This window comes from Protopterus annectens, chromosome 6.part0, assembly GCF_019279795.1.
Source record: "Protopterus annectens isolate FY-2018-M chromosome 6.part0, PAN1.0, whole genome shotgun sequence".
Classification (NCBI taxonomy): Eukaryota; Metazoa; Chordata; order Ceratodontiformes; family Protopteridae; genus Protopterus; species Protopterus annectens.
This window is the reverse complement of record NC_056737.1, coordinates 458,852,315-458,868,956: the sequence shown is the minus strand read 5'-3', so window position 1 is coordinate 458,868,956 and position 16,642 is coordinate 458,852,315. Positions and strand designations below refer to the sequence as shown.

Sequence of the window (16,642 nt, the reverse complement as noted above, 5' to 3'; positions counted from 1 at the left end):
ACACTGTAAATCTTTCATTAACTCAATAATGCTGCAAGTCTGCAGAATCTTTACTAAAATTCCTCTAATCCACAGCTGTACAGTAATGTGCGGTACTGTGTAAAATTGCACCAACACTTTAGATTGTGCTAAGAACGGCCAACTAGCTAAGCAGGTATGCTAATAAAGTTACTTAGCACCAGTGTTTCTGAATGGCTGCCATAACACATCATGCTGCCCAAACATATACAGGTACCTATACATGTCATGGTGATCACAAAGCATGCAAGCAGTATGTTCACGCACCTATGGTGTGCTACATTCCTTCTAAGTGCCGTGCTGCAATCTTAGAGGCGTAAGGTAGTGCCACAATTCACTACTACACTGCACAACATGTAATCCAAAAATGGCATCAGTGCACATGGGCCAACCATTTTACTTCTCAAATGGATCTAAGAGTGTGGCTGTAACTACTCCAGGTACTGCTGAATGTAAATCTCCAGCTTGATGTGCCAGGGACAGCAAGGCTTTCTTCTTCCAGCACAGTGTCTTTTTTCAGAGCAACTGTTGGGGCAGTATGGTGGCCTCTTGTGGAACATGTATTCTTGGTATGAGTGTGCCAGAACGGTGAGTGATACTACTGGCATCAAGCTTTCTGGTGAGCAATGTCGGCATCACTAAACTGATCTGACAGGGTGCCACCCTCACCTGGTTTGACAGCAGGAGCCAGAGGTTAGGTTTTAGTACTACTGCATTTTGCCATCTTACCTGTATACTTAGATGTACATACTTTTTTCCTAGAAGTAGTGAACAGAGAGCTTAACAAGGCTGGATATTGCAGGGGGCAGGAGCAACATTCCTGCAGCAGGGTGTGTATATGATATTTGGGCCAGTCCACTGTACAACTGTGATTGTGTTTATAAGCATGTGTGTAATCATTCTTCCCCACTGTGGTGGTGGTGGTCTGCAAGTCTAGGCATCGAAAACAAGGTGAAGCTACATTCATCTTGGTCTGCACCAGTCATTGCCTCTGGTGCTGGACTGTTAGTGGCCATCAGGGCTGCCTCTCAGTGAAGGTTTTAAAACATGAAGAGAAGAAGTCTGACATGACTCTCTCTGCTTAGTCCAGCATATCATTTATCAAGTGGGAATGGAAATCATAGCAGTAGACAAAAATCAGACAGCAACTGAATGTGCTAAAAAACAAAAGAAAAAATACAAGAAGGATCAGATGAGAAGGAATGTAATGTGGAAAAGTCATAAACATTGTGGTAAGTACATAGATCTCTTGGGATAACCTCATGCCAATCAGGATTTAACACAGGAATATTTACGGAGAGGTGAACTGAAAGCAAAAGATGAAGGGTTAATAATGGCAGTCAAGGATATTGGAATACATACACACACACACTGGCTTACAAATCCTGGAATACATACACACTGGTATACAAAGTCCATTAAACATGTGGGAGAAACCGACAAATGCAGATTCTGTAAAAACAAAACCAAAAAAAAAAGAACTGGAAGCAGTCACACATTTTGTTGGGATACATTCATGGCAGAGGGCATTTTTATTGAAAGGCACAACAATGTGGCAAGACTGTTGCATTGGGGATTGTGCAAACACTACAATACTGAAGTAGTTGAAACGCACTGGAAACATGAACCACAAAGCATTAACAATGATGAAATTCTGGTCACATGGGATCACCCAGTACCAGCAGTTAAAAAAATAGAAGTCAGAAAACTAGATATAGTAGTCCAGGGGGGAAAAAGTAGCACAGATCATTGAAATAACTACATCAGTGTTTATAGTGTCTTATGTACACACAGACACAAAGTCATAAAATACCATGATTTCCAGGCAGAAATGAAAGCAATGTGGAAGAAAGAAAGAAAAATACAGTTCCAACTGTAGCAGGAGCTACAGGTCTGATAAAGAACTGACAGTCTTATTTAGATATGCTACCAACACATGCAACTCCTGGGCACATTGCAGGTGCTGCAAACAGCACTTCTGGCTAACATCAAAGAATAAAATAATAATTAGTTCATGAAATTTAATCATACCCCGACTTAGAAATGGAGTCCATTCCCATCGAGATATTAGAAACCCAAAAGACTTTTGAGAAATTAAACAAGGGGACAATAGTTCCTTTTTTGGAGATGACCCGGAGGGGTCACTAATGCCCTCTGTGGCCACCTCCCTGGAGAAGGCAATGGTTCTTTTATAAAGTGCTCTTATGGAGCTGCCCTTGTCTACTGGCAACAAATTGTGTAGCAACTGGACACAATGTGGAGAACCTTCTGCTGTGGCTTTTGGAACAGTGCAACTGTCAGGGCCCACCCTAGAGGGTTATCTGGGAAGCAACAAATCCAAAACATGGGCCGCCCAGGCATCAACCATGCCAGGACATTACCCTATCCCACATCCTGTTTCCCTCCCTTATGTGTCATCCCCTATTCCTTGTTCCCTGTCTAACCTCCTCATCACTACTTGTGCACCCTCTGTACATCTGTGTTCATGCACTGTTTTTCCAAGTTTTTCGAGTGTCTACTGCCCCTGACCATCTGAATGTGTGGCTTAGGTTTGTCTGCCTGCTACAGCTAGCTGCCTTTCTCCTTCTATCCCATCCTCACTACCTTCCCCCTTACCCTTATTTTCTATTATGATAAAAGGATCTCTTTTCTGGAGGGGAAAAAATACCTATCCTTACTCCCCACCTCTTATACTGCATGGTTACCCTTGCTTTTCCTTCTTCTTGATGCTCTCTTCCCCTTTCCTATCTACCCTGGTCTGTCCTCATTAGTATGATGAACCTTCCTGTGTACTCCCATACTGTTCTACCTGGGATCTGCTACGTTACCTTTCTTTTGCTGGATAAAAAGATATTATGCAGCTATGAGGCTGTATGCATGTGAGCACTCATTAACTTGGCCATACTAGGCTGCCTTCATTGTGATGTATATCTTGTTGGCCATTTGCCCTAATGTACAGCACCTCCAGCTCTAGGGCAGCCTAGCACCACTTTTGTTAGTAATATACTATTCTTTAAATTATGCAGCCCTTCGTTCATTCTGCAGCCACTATTCAATGCCTAATACAGGTCTGATTAGCTGTGCAGCTCTTCACCCAGCAATCTCCATGAAAATTAGGAATGTACATATGTACAATACTTGACTGTAAATCACAGCCATTGTCTCATCCAAAAGACAATGGCATGAAAAGGGCAGCCCCTTACACATTCGTTCTGCAGACCCTGGCATCTTAACTTTTGGCATTCTGTGTCATAATGCAGTCAACATTTTTCATCTTGTATTAACCAAAGAGAGTCAACAGAGATCAATGTGTGAGCATTCAAAAATAAAGTAATGCTTCTACAGAGGCATTTGTGACATCGCAAACACCTCAGTAGTAGGGCATGAAAGGTAAGTACCAAATATCCAGACTAAAACCGATTTGTGCTGTCAATCATCACTCATACTTTTTTGATGTTATGACACATTATCTATACGGATTACAATTATTACTGGCAAGAAATAGGACTTAAATAATGTACCACGATTACATGCACAATAACAATTAGATGCTACAACAATAATTACATAAAGTTTCAGTCGTACCGCTTCTTGATACAGAACAGACTACATCAAACAAAGTGATAAATGTACAGCAGTCAATAAAGTGTTACCTTGAAAGCATTAGAGCACTCTTAAGGCCTACCCTGTGAGGTCACCAAATACCAAAACAGTAACTTTTTATTTAGTTATTTTTTGCTTTATATCCGACATTTCAAATTCATTCAGCTTTAAGCTTTTTTTTATGTGCTGACGTTATACAAACATACCACCATTTTGTAGCACACAACACATCTTACATCATGAGGATGGCAGAGTGGTTTACCTTCCATCAAGAATGCTGTACTTTCATATATAGTATATGCTAACAGTGATAAATACAGTGCAGCAAAAACAGTTTATCATTCCTTATAGGAATTCCAATACATGCTTGCCTTGGAAGGAGAAAGAAAAACAAATGCTGATTATGAACAACAGTGGGCCCTCTTGTAACGCCTCCTTGTCTAGAATAACAAGTGACATTGTCATGGGAGCAGCAGTAGTCTGTAACTGACATGACAGTGCATAAAGCAGATGGCATAAAATGCAAGCAAAGAAAAATCTTTTTCCTTGTTTTTTAAATCAAGAAAGTTTTATAGCTATTGCAGGGCAGGTCAGCACACCCCTCAAATGTCCTCATCAAAACCTATGAATGTGTCACAGCTACATAAACTGTGCAACACAAGCTTAAACTTGAGAAGGAAATGCAGAACACAGTAAAATCAACTGCAGTACTACTTAAAACACTTCCATACTACACAATATGTTTATGTACGGTGCTTAGGAATGTAAGCACCTTAGTACAGTGAATATTACAGAAAACTGTACTTTTTAATTGTTATGCTTCTAAATACCAATGGGTATGTGAGATACTGTTGACTTCTGAGATCCAAATGCCTGACACCTGATGGAAGCATTTGCTGAAATCAGTTAATGTGGGGATGGGTGACTGCCTACTACATCTGTGGACGTTATCTTTGATGTGATGTAGGTAAAGGCCAGTATTTTAGCACTGAAGATTAAGGTTACCAGTTCTTAACAAAGCTGATCCTTTAGTCCAGAGTTCGAATTCCTTAGTCTTCATTTGACTAATGTGGGACTTGGTATATAATACTAAATCAAACTGTGCTCCAGGGATGCCCCTAAAAAGATGCCTGTGCTTAGCAAATTTACTCAGTTAATGAATGAAACTGGTAACAGGTTTTTTTTTTTGGAAAGCAAATATGTTGACTAGACTACAGGGCGACACTAAATTACAGAGATCTAGATCACATACCTGTCAACAAAATCAGTAGGATAAGGCCAGAAAAAAAGCGATGCCAACCAGAAACAGGTCATAGCAAAAAAACTTGTCAGAATGTTATGACTGTAGTTACCATAGTATGCTACTGTCATATCATTCTAACAAACAATACGGGAAAGGTCTAGTACTCTCCATTACTGGGAAAAAAAACGAAACTAATCTCAATTGCTTGAACTATTGGTGTTTCTACTGAAAGGCAGAGCAATTCAGATAAAACAAGGAAGAAATCATTAATCAGTGGTCCATGCCATTACTGCCCATTGTGTCAGTACAGCTGTACTGAACAGGCTATCTGAAATGTAAAGGGGAAAAAAAAAGGTTTTATGCAAGGCTACTGGGTACGAATTGTGTTCCATCACCACTAAATGCCTGCTTTTTAAAAATGCCACATAACTGCTACACATTATTCATGATAAAAGTGGAAAAGATGGTAGTTTTACCATCTATCTGTAGCTCTCCTCAAAGCACTGCAATAATGTCTACAGTTCCCATCTTCAAGGTCATAACCATAACGGAAAACTGAACCAAGGAAGAATATTTCTCAAATGTTGAGTGCACTACTCTTTCTAGCAGGTAAAAAGAAATAAATAATTAGCTAACAGAATTCTAACACTTTAATCAATTAATGTAAACTGAAGACCTACCAGGATGCTTAACGATACACAACTTCCATCCACGTCAAAGTACTGTACTGTTGTAGCTTACCAAAAACTCTTCTGAGACTTGCGATACATCCAAACAATAAACCATGTATTTGAATTCGTGAGTGGTGCAGACATATATGAAATTAAAAATGTTAATGTTGTATTTTATCAAGCCCATTTTTCTGATTTAAAAGCACTGACTGAGTGAATAAATCATGTTGTGCCATTTAATGACAGAACACATATAAGTAAAACATAAGGGCTTTATGACTTGTTAACAAATGTCTCTAAAACAGAGCTCTGACAGATTCTTTTTACAAGAACTTAGTGTGGAAGAAGAATATTTACACACCAATCTTCTTTAAAGAAACTCTTCCACCAAGGGAAAAAAAGATTACACCAGTTTCTTTTGTTTCTTCTAAATATCCGACCCAACTGTTAAGTGAAAGCATGTCTGAGAAGCCTTGTTATGGCTTTCCTGGCTTACATGTCCTACTTGAAAAAGGGGATCTGTGAGGGGAAGACTTGGTTTAGGAGGTGTCTTCTTCTTGTGTAAGCACCATATCAGGGTCTGTCCCACCCCTGTCATGCTGATGACCCTAACCCCTTCTTCTCCAGCTTGTTCAGGACATACGAGGTGGCCTTCAACGTGATACTCTGAGCTACAAAGAAGAAAAAACGGATGGTCATTAGGAATTTTAAAGCCCTTTCCCAAAATCCAATGGCTATACTTAAGTAAATATCCATTTAAAAAGCAGTGAGTACAGAAGTATACTGGAAGTACACAAATGCAAATAATCATATTTATGCAAGAAAACTGTTCAGAGTGACGGGATAGGTGCAGTCTGATAGAACAGCCAAGAAAATAGCAACACATTGAGAAAGAATACTTAAAGTGTGACTGAGTAGAAAATGAAACAAGATGGTTTTCATCTAATCCTCATCTTCTATGTAGTACTAATAACTTAATATCACTTTAAGTGATTTTTACTTTAATCAATTACACCTCAAAATGGTACAACTACATGTGAAACATAAGACTAAGGATTCGCCATTCCACAATGTACTCTGTGTCTCTACTACGAATATAAAACATTTTGGTGTCTTTTCTCCGATTTAAAATGGTAGTACAGAAACTTGCTGCCTTCTATGAGCGTCTCAGGAGACGGCCTTAGCTCTTAAAACAAACAGCTACTTACAACATTTTTCTGCTTTCTACCAGAACTGTTTATTAACCTGCTTTGATTAAGCTCCTGAATTTAGTTTACTTTCACCCACTGTTTCACAGTGAGGCGTCAGCTAGCCTGCCACTGAAAGCTTCCCTTCTCCAACTACTTTGTGATTGATGCAGTAGTGTTTCAATGAAGTATGTACCTAAGAAAAGCATACCCACTTTTAATAGCTGGAATTGGAGAGCCAATTAATGTTGATAAAACCGTAAATGTAACCATCGTGTCATTATTCAAGAATGCCTCAAAGACATTAAGACTAGAATGTAAAAAATGTTGTGGCAAACAACATAAAAAATAATGGCAAATCATTTGTAACAAACATCAAAAGGAAATAATGGCAAATTATTTAGTATTACACAGATGGACAAAATGGCATGAAGACAAACTGCAGAACTGGGTACAGACAGAAAACAGAACGAGAGATATGCAAATGAAAATATCTCCTGTATATGTGGTGCATTCTGGGTTAAATTACAGGGAATAAAACAAAGTGCTTTTAGATGAGAAAAACACTATACCTGAGGGGCACTGTCCTTTATTAGAATAACAGCTGAAAAGACTCAAAAATAATGTAACGGTGATGATTGTGATCCCTTACTTAACATCTTATCGCCATTATGCAGATGTGAACACTATCCAGTGCAGAAGTGCACACCACAGCACTCAAACACAGTGAACTTTATTTTATTTTTGGTCCACAGTCTGAGGATAAACCGGGTTTAGCACAAGGCCTTCATCAGTATCTACTGATGACGGCTTTGCGCTGAAACAGGTTTATCTGGGAGACTACGTAATGAGGGGCAACCAAAGTTAACCCGATACCAAGTGCTTCTTGAAAAACATGTTGCTTATTATAAAAATTATTTAAAAAAAAAAAAAAAAAAAAAAAACACACACATTGAGCCTTGTAAAAGAAAATAAGATGACGACCTGCCAACCATTAACTTAAACTCCAGACTGAATATTTACAACTTTCTTACACATTTGAAGCAATAACTGGGGGATACTTGATTGGATTTAAAAATATGCAATCCACCTCTAACTCTTCTGTCCCACAATTCTCAAGTGTACATTCTACAAACAGTGAGGAAAACAAGAGTCACAGACACTAGACTTAAACTACGACCAAACTTTCAGACTGTGTCAAGTACTAAAAAAAAAAAACAAAAAAGACATATCCCCGGATTCCCGAATCCTCCGTGTAAGACTTAAGTCTTACTCGGAGGCTGCAGTTGAACGGTATGACGTCAGCGTGCCATCAATATTCATGAGGGCATGCTGACTCAACCGTAAGTCTTACACGGACCAGGTAGGAAAGCAGGGGGCGTGTCCGACTGCTGAGCAGTCTAAATGGCCACGCCCCTGCAAGGTTTGTAAAAGGGAAATGAAAGTACACAGGAGCGAGTCCGCTCAAATGTCCTTGCACCCAACACCACACTCCCTGACATTGTAAACCCCAATCACGGTTATGAAAAGTAAAAAATTTATTTTATGTTTTTTCAATTCCCGAAATAGCTGCCCGTATTTGCACGTGTGCGCACGGGTGTGCCCATTGCTTAGCTGTAGTTAGCAATTCCGGCATGGAAGAGCACAAGAAAGAATGTTTATGCAAATCACACCAAATAGCAATAGCGTAATCGTAGAGCATTCGCACAAAGAAGAGGCATTCACGGTTCGAGCCCCACCACTCCCCTTCTTATTTATGTTTTAAATCAGTACATGGAATAATACCAGACACATATGATTAAAATATCAGTAAAAAGCAGTGAAATGGCCAATGTATCAGTGAACAAAATATTAAATTTTTAAAGGATCCCGATACATAATTGCTTGCAGTGAAGCAGCGCTTTACCCAGCACAATAGAGTTGCCCAAAGTTTAAGAGCGCTGTACCCAGTGCAATAGAGGTGCCCATAGCGAAATAGCGCTTTAACCAGCACAATGTGTTTGCATGGATGTGCACGCCGCGCCAACCAGTGCACCGTAGGGCAACGTGGAGCAAAGTTGCTTAAATGCAGCCACACCCCCTAGCCTGTCTGGACAGCATGAAAATAAAATGAATGACAAGGTTCGAACCCAGGACTCTGTGCATCATAATCAAAGCACAGAACCACTAAGACATGACAACTTAGGAGAAACAGCCACTGTTAACATACATATACTTAGTAATGGTAGATTAACCATTACTAAGCAGGTTTGCAGTCAGCCGAGAATTTTCAAAAACGGCCAATCACAAAAAAGTGCGGGAAATGCGGCATATTTAAGCCCCATAGGCGGGAATACCCGCCATAACTGATTGTAGCTCACATCTGCAGTTAGAATGGCTGGTGCAGGAGAGGGTACACACTTCCGAGCGCAACGTTGGGGCATACAGGAATCGAAATACATGGTTTGGCTCCTTGTCCACCGTCATGAGTCAAGACTCCTGCAGGGCCAGTTCCAAGGGACAGAGTACAAGGCAGAGGCTTGGAACCGGTTAGCTCATGACCTCACCAGTGTCACAGGTGTTCCTCGGACTGGTGAGCAGGTCCGTCACCACCATGCAGACCTGAAGAGACGGAAGCAGGACCACCTGAACCAATGGATACAGGAGGCCCGTGGGATGCAGGATGCCCCACAACTGAGTAGGTAGCCATGGAATGCAGTATGTAGGAATTGATAATTGATTCTGTATAACGGATAGGTATATCTCAATATCCCTTAATTTACTTTACAGCTGCAGGTGACCGTGCTGCGAATCAGCAAGCCTATGCAGATAGGCTGCTAAGGCTATGCCACCAGGCAGGTTAGTGATTATTCTCCATGTATTGTTATATAAAATAGGGGAGAGGGGAGAGAGCATGAAATAAAGTGTTGTAGTCCAATAATACAGCCATAAATGGCCTGAATAACTCCTCTGCATGTACTGTCAGATAAAAAAGTCAGAGAGCCAGAAAAAGAGTGTAGTAACCCATTACGAAAGGTAACATGTCCGGAATAATATCTCTGCAGGTACTGTCATATAAAATAAGTGAGGGAGCCTGAAAAAGAGTGTTCTAACCTATTAATAAAGGTATAATATGTCTTGAATATGTCTTCCATATGCACCGTTATAATAAATAAAGGAGTGAGCCTGTGTAAAAGTGTGTAATGTCATTAATAAAGGTCTAAAACCTGGAGTGTGTCTGTATCACTTAGTTTGAAATGTTGTACCCTTGCATTATACAAATAGTACTGTTTTAAAGTCCCATATAAAGTGGGTGATGGAAGTGCTAGTAGCTGTGAAGCATATATACAGTCCTCAACAGTCAGTTACTGGCTGGCATGCATAAGTAAATCTGGCACATGAGTAGCATGTTAATCTGTTCCCCAGAAATGCGAGTGTGTATCAAGAAATGCAGGGTTCTGTACAAATAGAAGTGAAAATGTCATGTGAAAACATCCAGATATGTAATAAATGCAATCAAGGAATATGTAGCAGTAACATCTGCATCTTGGACAGTTAGTATGTCAGATATAGGTCAGGCATATACTGAACTAGCCAAACCCATTACACAACCTAAAGCATGGTGGCAAGTGTAATAATGCATGTAGGGGATATACACCTGCAGTCACTAGGAATGTAGTGTAGACTAAAAGTAATTATAAGATGTTAATCTAGGTTTTTTCTACACCCTACTGTATGTGCAAAAACCATACAATTCCACACCTCAATGGGTATGTGTAATCTTAAATATTTGTTGGGACATATGTCCTATTGTTCTATAAATATTTGCATTCCCATTGATGCATGTGCCCTGTTCAAACCCCACAATCATGGTGGCCTGTTGCTACCAAACATCCCTGCATGCTGTTGGAATATCCACTGTCGTTCAATATATGCATGTGTTATGCTTGCTGTTCAACTGTTGGAACCTTGGTGTGTTGGGTTAATGGGAATATTACTGCATGCTGTTACAACTAATCTGGAATGCTGTTGTTTATGTTGTAATTAAAACACACCTAATCACAGAACGTATGGGAAGGCCGGTCCCAGCGGACCCACCTGTTCCTCCTCAGCTGGCGAGTGCACCTGGCACCAGCAGGTCCGGTGCCCAGCCCAGGCTCCCCTCCTCCATTGGTTCTGTGCCACCTTCGGGTGGAAGCGCTGCAGGGGATGGGGCTTGCCCCCCCCCGTGCCAGCATGGGCGGAGAAGGGCCACCTGTCACCCTTCGAAGGGTCCGGGCTGTGGTGCGTAGGGAGATCCAGCGTTCAGTCGCTGATCCCCTACGCCAGCTCGAGGCAAGAGTGGCGCGTCTCAAGTGTGAGCCTGCCCGTCCTATGCAGCCCCCAGCACAGCAACCCTCGGGGCTGTGAAGGTGCAGTGGTGACTGCCCGTGGGTGGGGATCTCAGTTCCACTGTTACCATCTGTGGGCTCATGGCCTTGCGATTTCCAAACATCCGTCCCCGTCAATTGTGTTCACCCACCCCATGTGTCATACACTGCCCCTGTATGCATCTTGTCTGTTTACCTCCCCAACCTACCTCACCGAACATACCTACTTCCTCTACCTCACTTTCCACTCTCACCTGAAAAAAAAAACAAACAAAAAAAAGAGCAATCTGTACCCACAAAAAAATTACACCCCATACATAGCTGCCCATTTCGCACACATGTCCACTGGACATGTAAACTGATAATTATAATTGGCAATGCAACATACTTTGTTGTCCTCATCCCTCTCCCAGGGGTGGAAGGTTTCAAATTTCACTCCAAATTTATTGCATATGCACAGCTGTTGCTGGTAAAGAAATGGGCAGCTATGGACCTTCTCTACACCCGTCCTGCGCATCCTGAGCTTGTTTACCTACCGTCTTTCCCTCTTTGTGCCCCCTTTTTCACCACTTTCCTATCTCCCCATTTTCTTTTCTTTAAAAGAAATTAGCGCGGGGGTTAGTGGGAGTAAGCACTTTTAAGTGGTAGTAAGCGGGTTTAAGCGAATGTGTGCATGTGCGCAAACCCACTTGCAACTGTTTAAAAGTGCCTTAGTCACTCTATGGAAGGGCCCTTTTTCTGCTCAGCAGCAAAAGAAAAGACCTCTGCCAGTCTCTAATCCCAGACCATTGACACAATAGACTGCATGAATTACCACTAAGCCACAGCAGATATACAAATAACTTGGTGCTGACATAAATATATCATGCATTACAATGAGGGAATGTAAATGGAAATTAGGAATGGTATAACACAAATCCTGTTCTGTGGGTTTTTACCAGCAGTTGTTGTGGAATTGCATGACATGACTGTGAAAAGAGAACCAGCCATGCAAGCAGGGAATAATGTTACAGTAGCACCTTACAAACACCACACAGTATCAGACCAGGATAAATACTGGCAAAGTTGATTAGGGCAGAGGCCAGACACCCCAACTGTGACCGCTTTACAGGGATGTCCCCGATTCATAAACAAATGTTAGCTGTGCCCCACTGAATCACTCTGGAAAGTACTAACTTTAGGCAGACAAGCGTGGAATCACACGTAATGAATAATCTCAATAGGTGAGAGTAGACACTGCTTGCACGTCAGAAAAGGTGTAGGTATACATATGCTCTGATTCCCAAGAAAGTCTCAACTGCAATATGTCTGTAATATATTGCAGGTGTATCTAACGTACATGTACCTTTCACTGAGGCCATTTAAATACATACCTGAGAGTATCTGAGGCCTGGCAGAGGCAGAAACACACAGGCATATCAGCATTACTGCTGTTACACACACTGCAAATAGCTTTGCCAGGAGTTCCACAAGCATGCCCTTATGTAGGAGTACAACACAGAAATATCACAGGATGTAGCCATGTACTGCTAACAACCAACTGTGACAATGCCAATGTGCCAGTGCTGAAAAGACTGGTGTGGTGCACAGACAAAGTATAATAGGCTAACCTCTAGCTACCATCTGGATATGTCCACAGGTGGGAGCTATGCAGACAGACTACTTGCCTTGATAGACTAACAGGTACACAGCAATCCTGTATGTTAAGCAAGATAAACCTCACATGATAATAAAAAATGCTCTTTGCAGTTCTGCACCCCTACCCAAAGGTACAGCACGCCTGTGTATTCAGGCAAAAACCAGGGTGTAGGTAGGCATACTCATTACTGATATATGTCCAGTTATGTTGAGCAGCCTGTGCTAACTGCAACACAAACAAACCACAAACTGTTCAGAGATGAGTAACATTTTCTTTATTTTTTTATTTATTTATCATTTGTTGACCGGGAAAGTCCGACTAGGTTCCACAGAGCCTGTTTTCAGTGGAGGCCCGGGGAGAAATGTTCCAGATAATAATAATAATTACATAATAATAATAATGTAATAATAATAATAATAATAATAATCAGAATAATTACAGTATAGCAGTTCAAACACTGCATGTGCCACAGGAATACAGTGCACTAACCACATTTGTATGGCAGTTAAATGTCTAATTCAGAAAGAAAGTAAATACTCCCATGTATCCTGTGTTAGCATTTGGAGGGGTGAGTACATGTCTGCACTGAGAAGTGTGTACTGGAAGCAGCAACATTCAGGTTTGAGTACAACATGCATATCACTGGCTACAACCCTAGCTTCAGATAAGAGACATATATCAACCTTCTGATTGACACAACGGTGTCCAGAGCCAACAAGCATGGGCCCCACCTAGGAAAGCTGAAAGGGCTACGCCTACCTAACCTAGCATTTTATAGCAGTGGGCTGCAATCACAGTGAGTAATGCAATCAGCACACAGCAGGCTGCATGCAATTACTGAATGGTGGGCAGCAATTGGTGCAGAGGCTGTCACATGCACAAGTGCAGATACCTAGAAAAGCAGGCTGTACCTGCTGTCCACACATGCAATAATATCACTGCAGGTACAGGGAGACAGAGAACGAGAGAGAGACACAGACAAAGACAACAGACAGAGTAACCGAGACAGAAACAAAAACAGAGGAAGAAAACCCAAAACAAACCAACCAAAAAAAAAAAAAAAAAAAACCTACAAAACTGTAACAGACGGAGCAGGGAAATACAAAGGTAAGGTATGTAACTCATATGTATGTGTTGGCATGTAGTAGATGTTCCTAAAGAGTACTCTACACATTGAAAATCATCCATGTGTGGCAGCAGTACGTATCTATCTGTATCTGCATATGTGCATAGGGCAAGGGACATACTGCAACTGTTAGTGATGGCTGGACAGATATCTGTTGTTGAAGGTTATGTGCATATATCTATGTAGGTCGTAGTGTGTGGCATAGAAAACAGCATGCAGTGCTGATATGTCATGTGCTGGTTAAACGCTGTGGGACTGATTCGTCAGATCTACTGTGTTACAGCCAGTGAGGCCTGTTAAAGCTACATGGGCCGGGGACACCCACATGCATTCTGCACAACACTGTGCAATATAATCACATAACTATACATCCCACAACTGTCTGATATCCCCACCATGAAAGGTGGACTGTACATGTGCCTATATGTACATCTATGTGTACAGCAATGGATGTGTACATGTATGTGCATAGATATATATATATATATATATATATAGATATATATATAGATATATATATATATATATATATATATATATATATATATATATATATATATATAGATATATATATATATATATATATATATATACACACATATATACATATAGAGAGAGACATGGGGCCATATGTATTGCAACAGGTGTGTGGTGACCAAGGCATGGACTGTAGACAAGTGTTGATACTGCAGTGCCATTCCTCCTTTCCAAAACACTGTACCCATTAACTACCACATAGGTAGAGATCTACCCAACACCGAAGGTGTGATAAGGGAACATGGGACACAGGTGGACAGTAGCCACCTCTTTGATAAAGACAGTGCCACACTAGACCTGTAATCTGTCTGTGTGGTATGTGTCATGACAACAGGTGCGTCATCTAGGGATATATAGGTCAGTGTTCCCCTCTACTCATCACAATGCCCTGTGTGGTATGTACCTCACATGACAACTACAGCAGGTGGAAAGGCCACAGACATAATACTGGCTGCAAACAGATGCCCTATGCAGACTGACTCACAAAACCACATCTAGACTGTATTGCATGCCGGCCACACAGAGGTGACCTCTGCTGGACATACAGAGGTATGTCACACCCATAGCTGGGTGACGACCACCATGGCAACATATCACAATCCTTCCGGGATACACGCTCTAGGGCCCTAAACCTAGTCAGCTCACTAAACAGCACTTGCTGGAGGGATAGGTTCCTATCTCAGAGATATGCCATACACTGGGAATAGACCATCTAGCAAGAGCAAACAAGGCTCCTCATTAGCAGTTGTCATAAATACCCCTGATGATTGTTTGGGAGATTGGTAATACACCCCAGGAACCCCCTCTATGGTTCTGGTTGGCAGGGGCAAGTGAAATCAAAGTACATGCATGTCAAAGGCCAGGGTAGCATATGGCTAGGCTGCCATAGGCCCTAGAGCCAATTGCATATAACCTACCTATGACACTATGCACTCACACATGTACTCAATGCAATACCTGCTATGTGAGGTTGAATAAGTGTAACGATGAATGTGTGCAAGGTCTGTAAAAGGTGTGATAGGTTAGGGTGAAGTTGTATCTGACATGGTAGTGTCTATCCTAGCTGTGATGCCAGGGAAAGATGTGTATTGTGCTGTTAGGCAGACATAGTAGTATGGCATACTATGTGACATACTTCCTTGTTGACGACCGTGGTGTCTCATTGTAGGCTAAAGCAATACATGCGTGCTTAGTGAGTGGTACTGCTGGTGAATCCAACTCCCATAGGAATTGTAGTAGTACCTGAAGCTGTAGGCCTAAACAGCACGGTATGGTGTGTGTTCACATTGCTTGGAAATACTGTCTTGTGTGTTTCCTGTAGTCTGGACAGAGGACAAAACTCAGGCATAAGGGTCTGTAAGTAGTGGCACACAGTACTGTATGGTACACAGGTAATGCTCATCTGTGTTGGCTTACAGTGGTGCATTGTATGTTTGTCTGATATGTGTGTAATTATGCCTGTACCATGGCTGCAATCATATGTGTGTTACAGGGTATACGTGTGTATCCAGCAACATATATACTCTGTTACAGCAGTGCCACCTATAGTAATAACTGTACACATATGTTAGGCAGGGCTATGGCATCAGTGACTAGTGTGGTTGACTGGTACTACTGTAACTGTACTTACATTCATTGCAATGGATGACATCTCTGTTCGTGCATTGGCGTGATATATACCCCTGTGTCGAGGTTGTGCCTTGTGTCACAAAATGTGTGCCGGGTACTGTTGTATAGTGGTGTGATATATGGAGTATGCCAGGCACTGTTAGTCAGTTGTGGCCTGAGAACCAATAAGTGGTAGTGAACGTGTGTAACCCCTGACAGAGAAATGGATGGTATATATGTCAGTGAAGCGATATCTTTGGTTAAAGGTTTAAAGTGTGCAACAGGACTCGCCCACACATATTGTTCATATCTTTTTCAGCCAGATGGCCCACCAACGCAACCCATTGTATACAGCAGTGGAGGAAGATGAAATTGTCCAAACCCTGGTGCAGCAGTACACAATGCCGTTTTCCCGAAGCAGCCAGCACCAGCAGGAGCGGACTGCACTGTGGCAGGATCTTGTTCGTCGGGTAAATGACATAGGCATGCATAACCGGACATATGAGCAGGTACGCCATAACTACAGTGATTTAATTAGACATGTCCGGTGGCGTGCGTCTGATATCCAAAGACAACAGCTTGCCACAGGTGGTGGGGTGGCCATTCATCCCCCCTCACCAGAGTGGAGGAGCTGCTCCTAAGCGTGGTGGCTCCTGGACAA

The 16,642-nt window shown here is 41.7% G+C and overlaps 1 protein-coding gene across 1 annotated transcript in view; it reads right to left on the bottom strand.

The window, feature by feature from the left end:
* Positions 1–5,757: 5,757 nt before the first annotated feature.
* The window catches only part of GCHFR (GTP cyclohydrolase I feedback regulator), a 142,180-nt gene continuing 131,295 nt past the window's right edge, over positions 5,758–16,642 (bottom strand). The window contains exon 3 of the mRNA XM_044074189.1: positions 5,758–6,206. Within this exon, the coding sequence (XP_043930124.1) occupies positions 5,963–6,206 (244 nt within the window). The 3' untranslated portion in view covers positions 5,758–5,962. The remainder of the gene's footprint in view (positions 6,207–16,642) is intronic.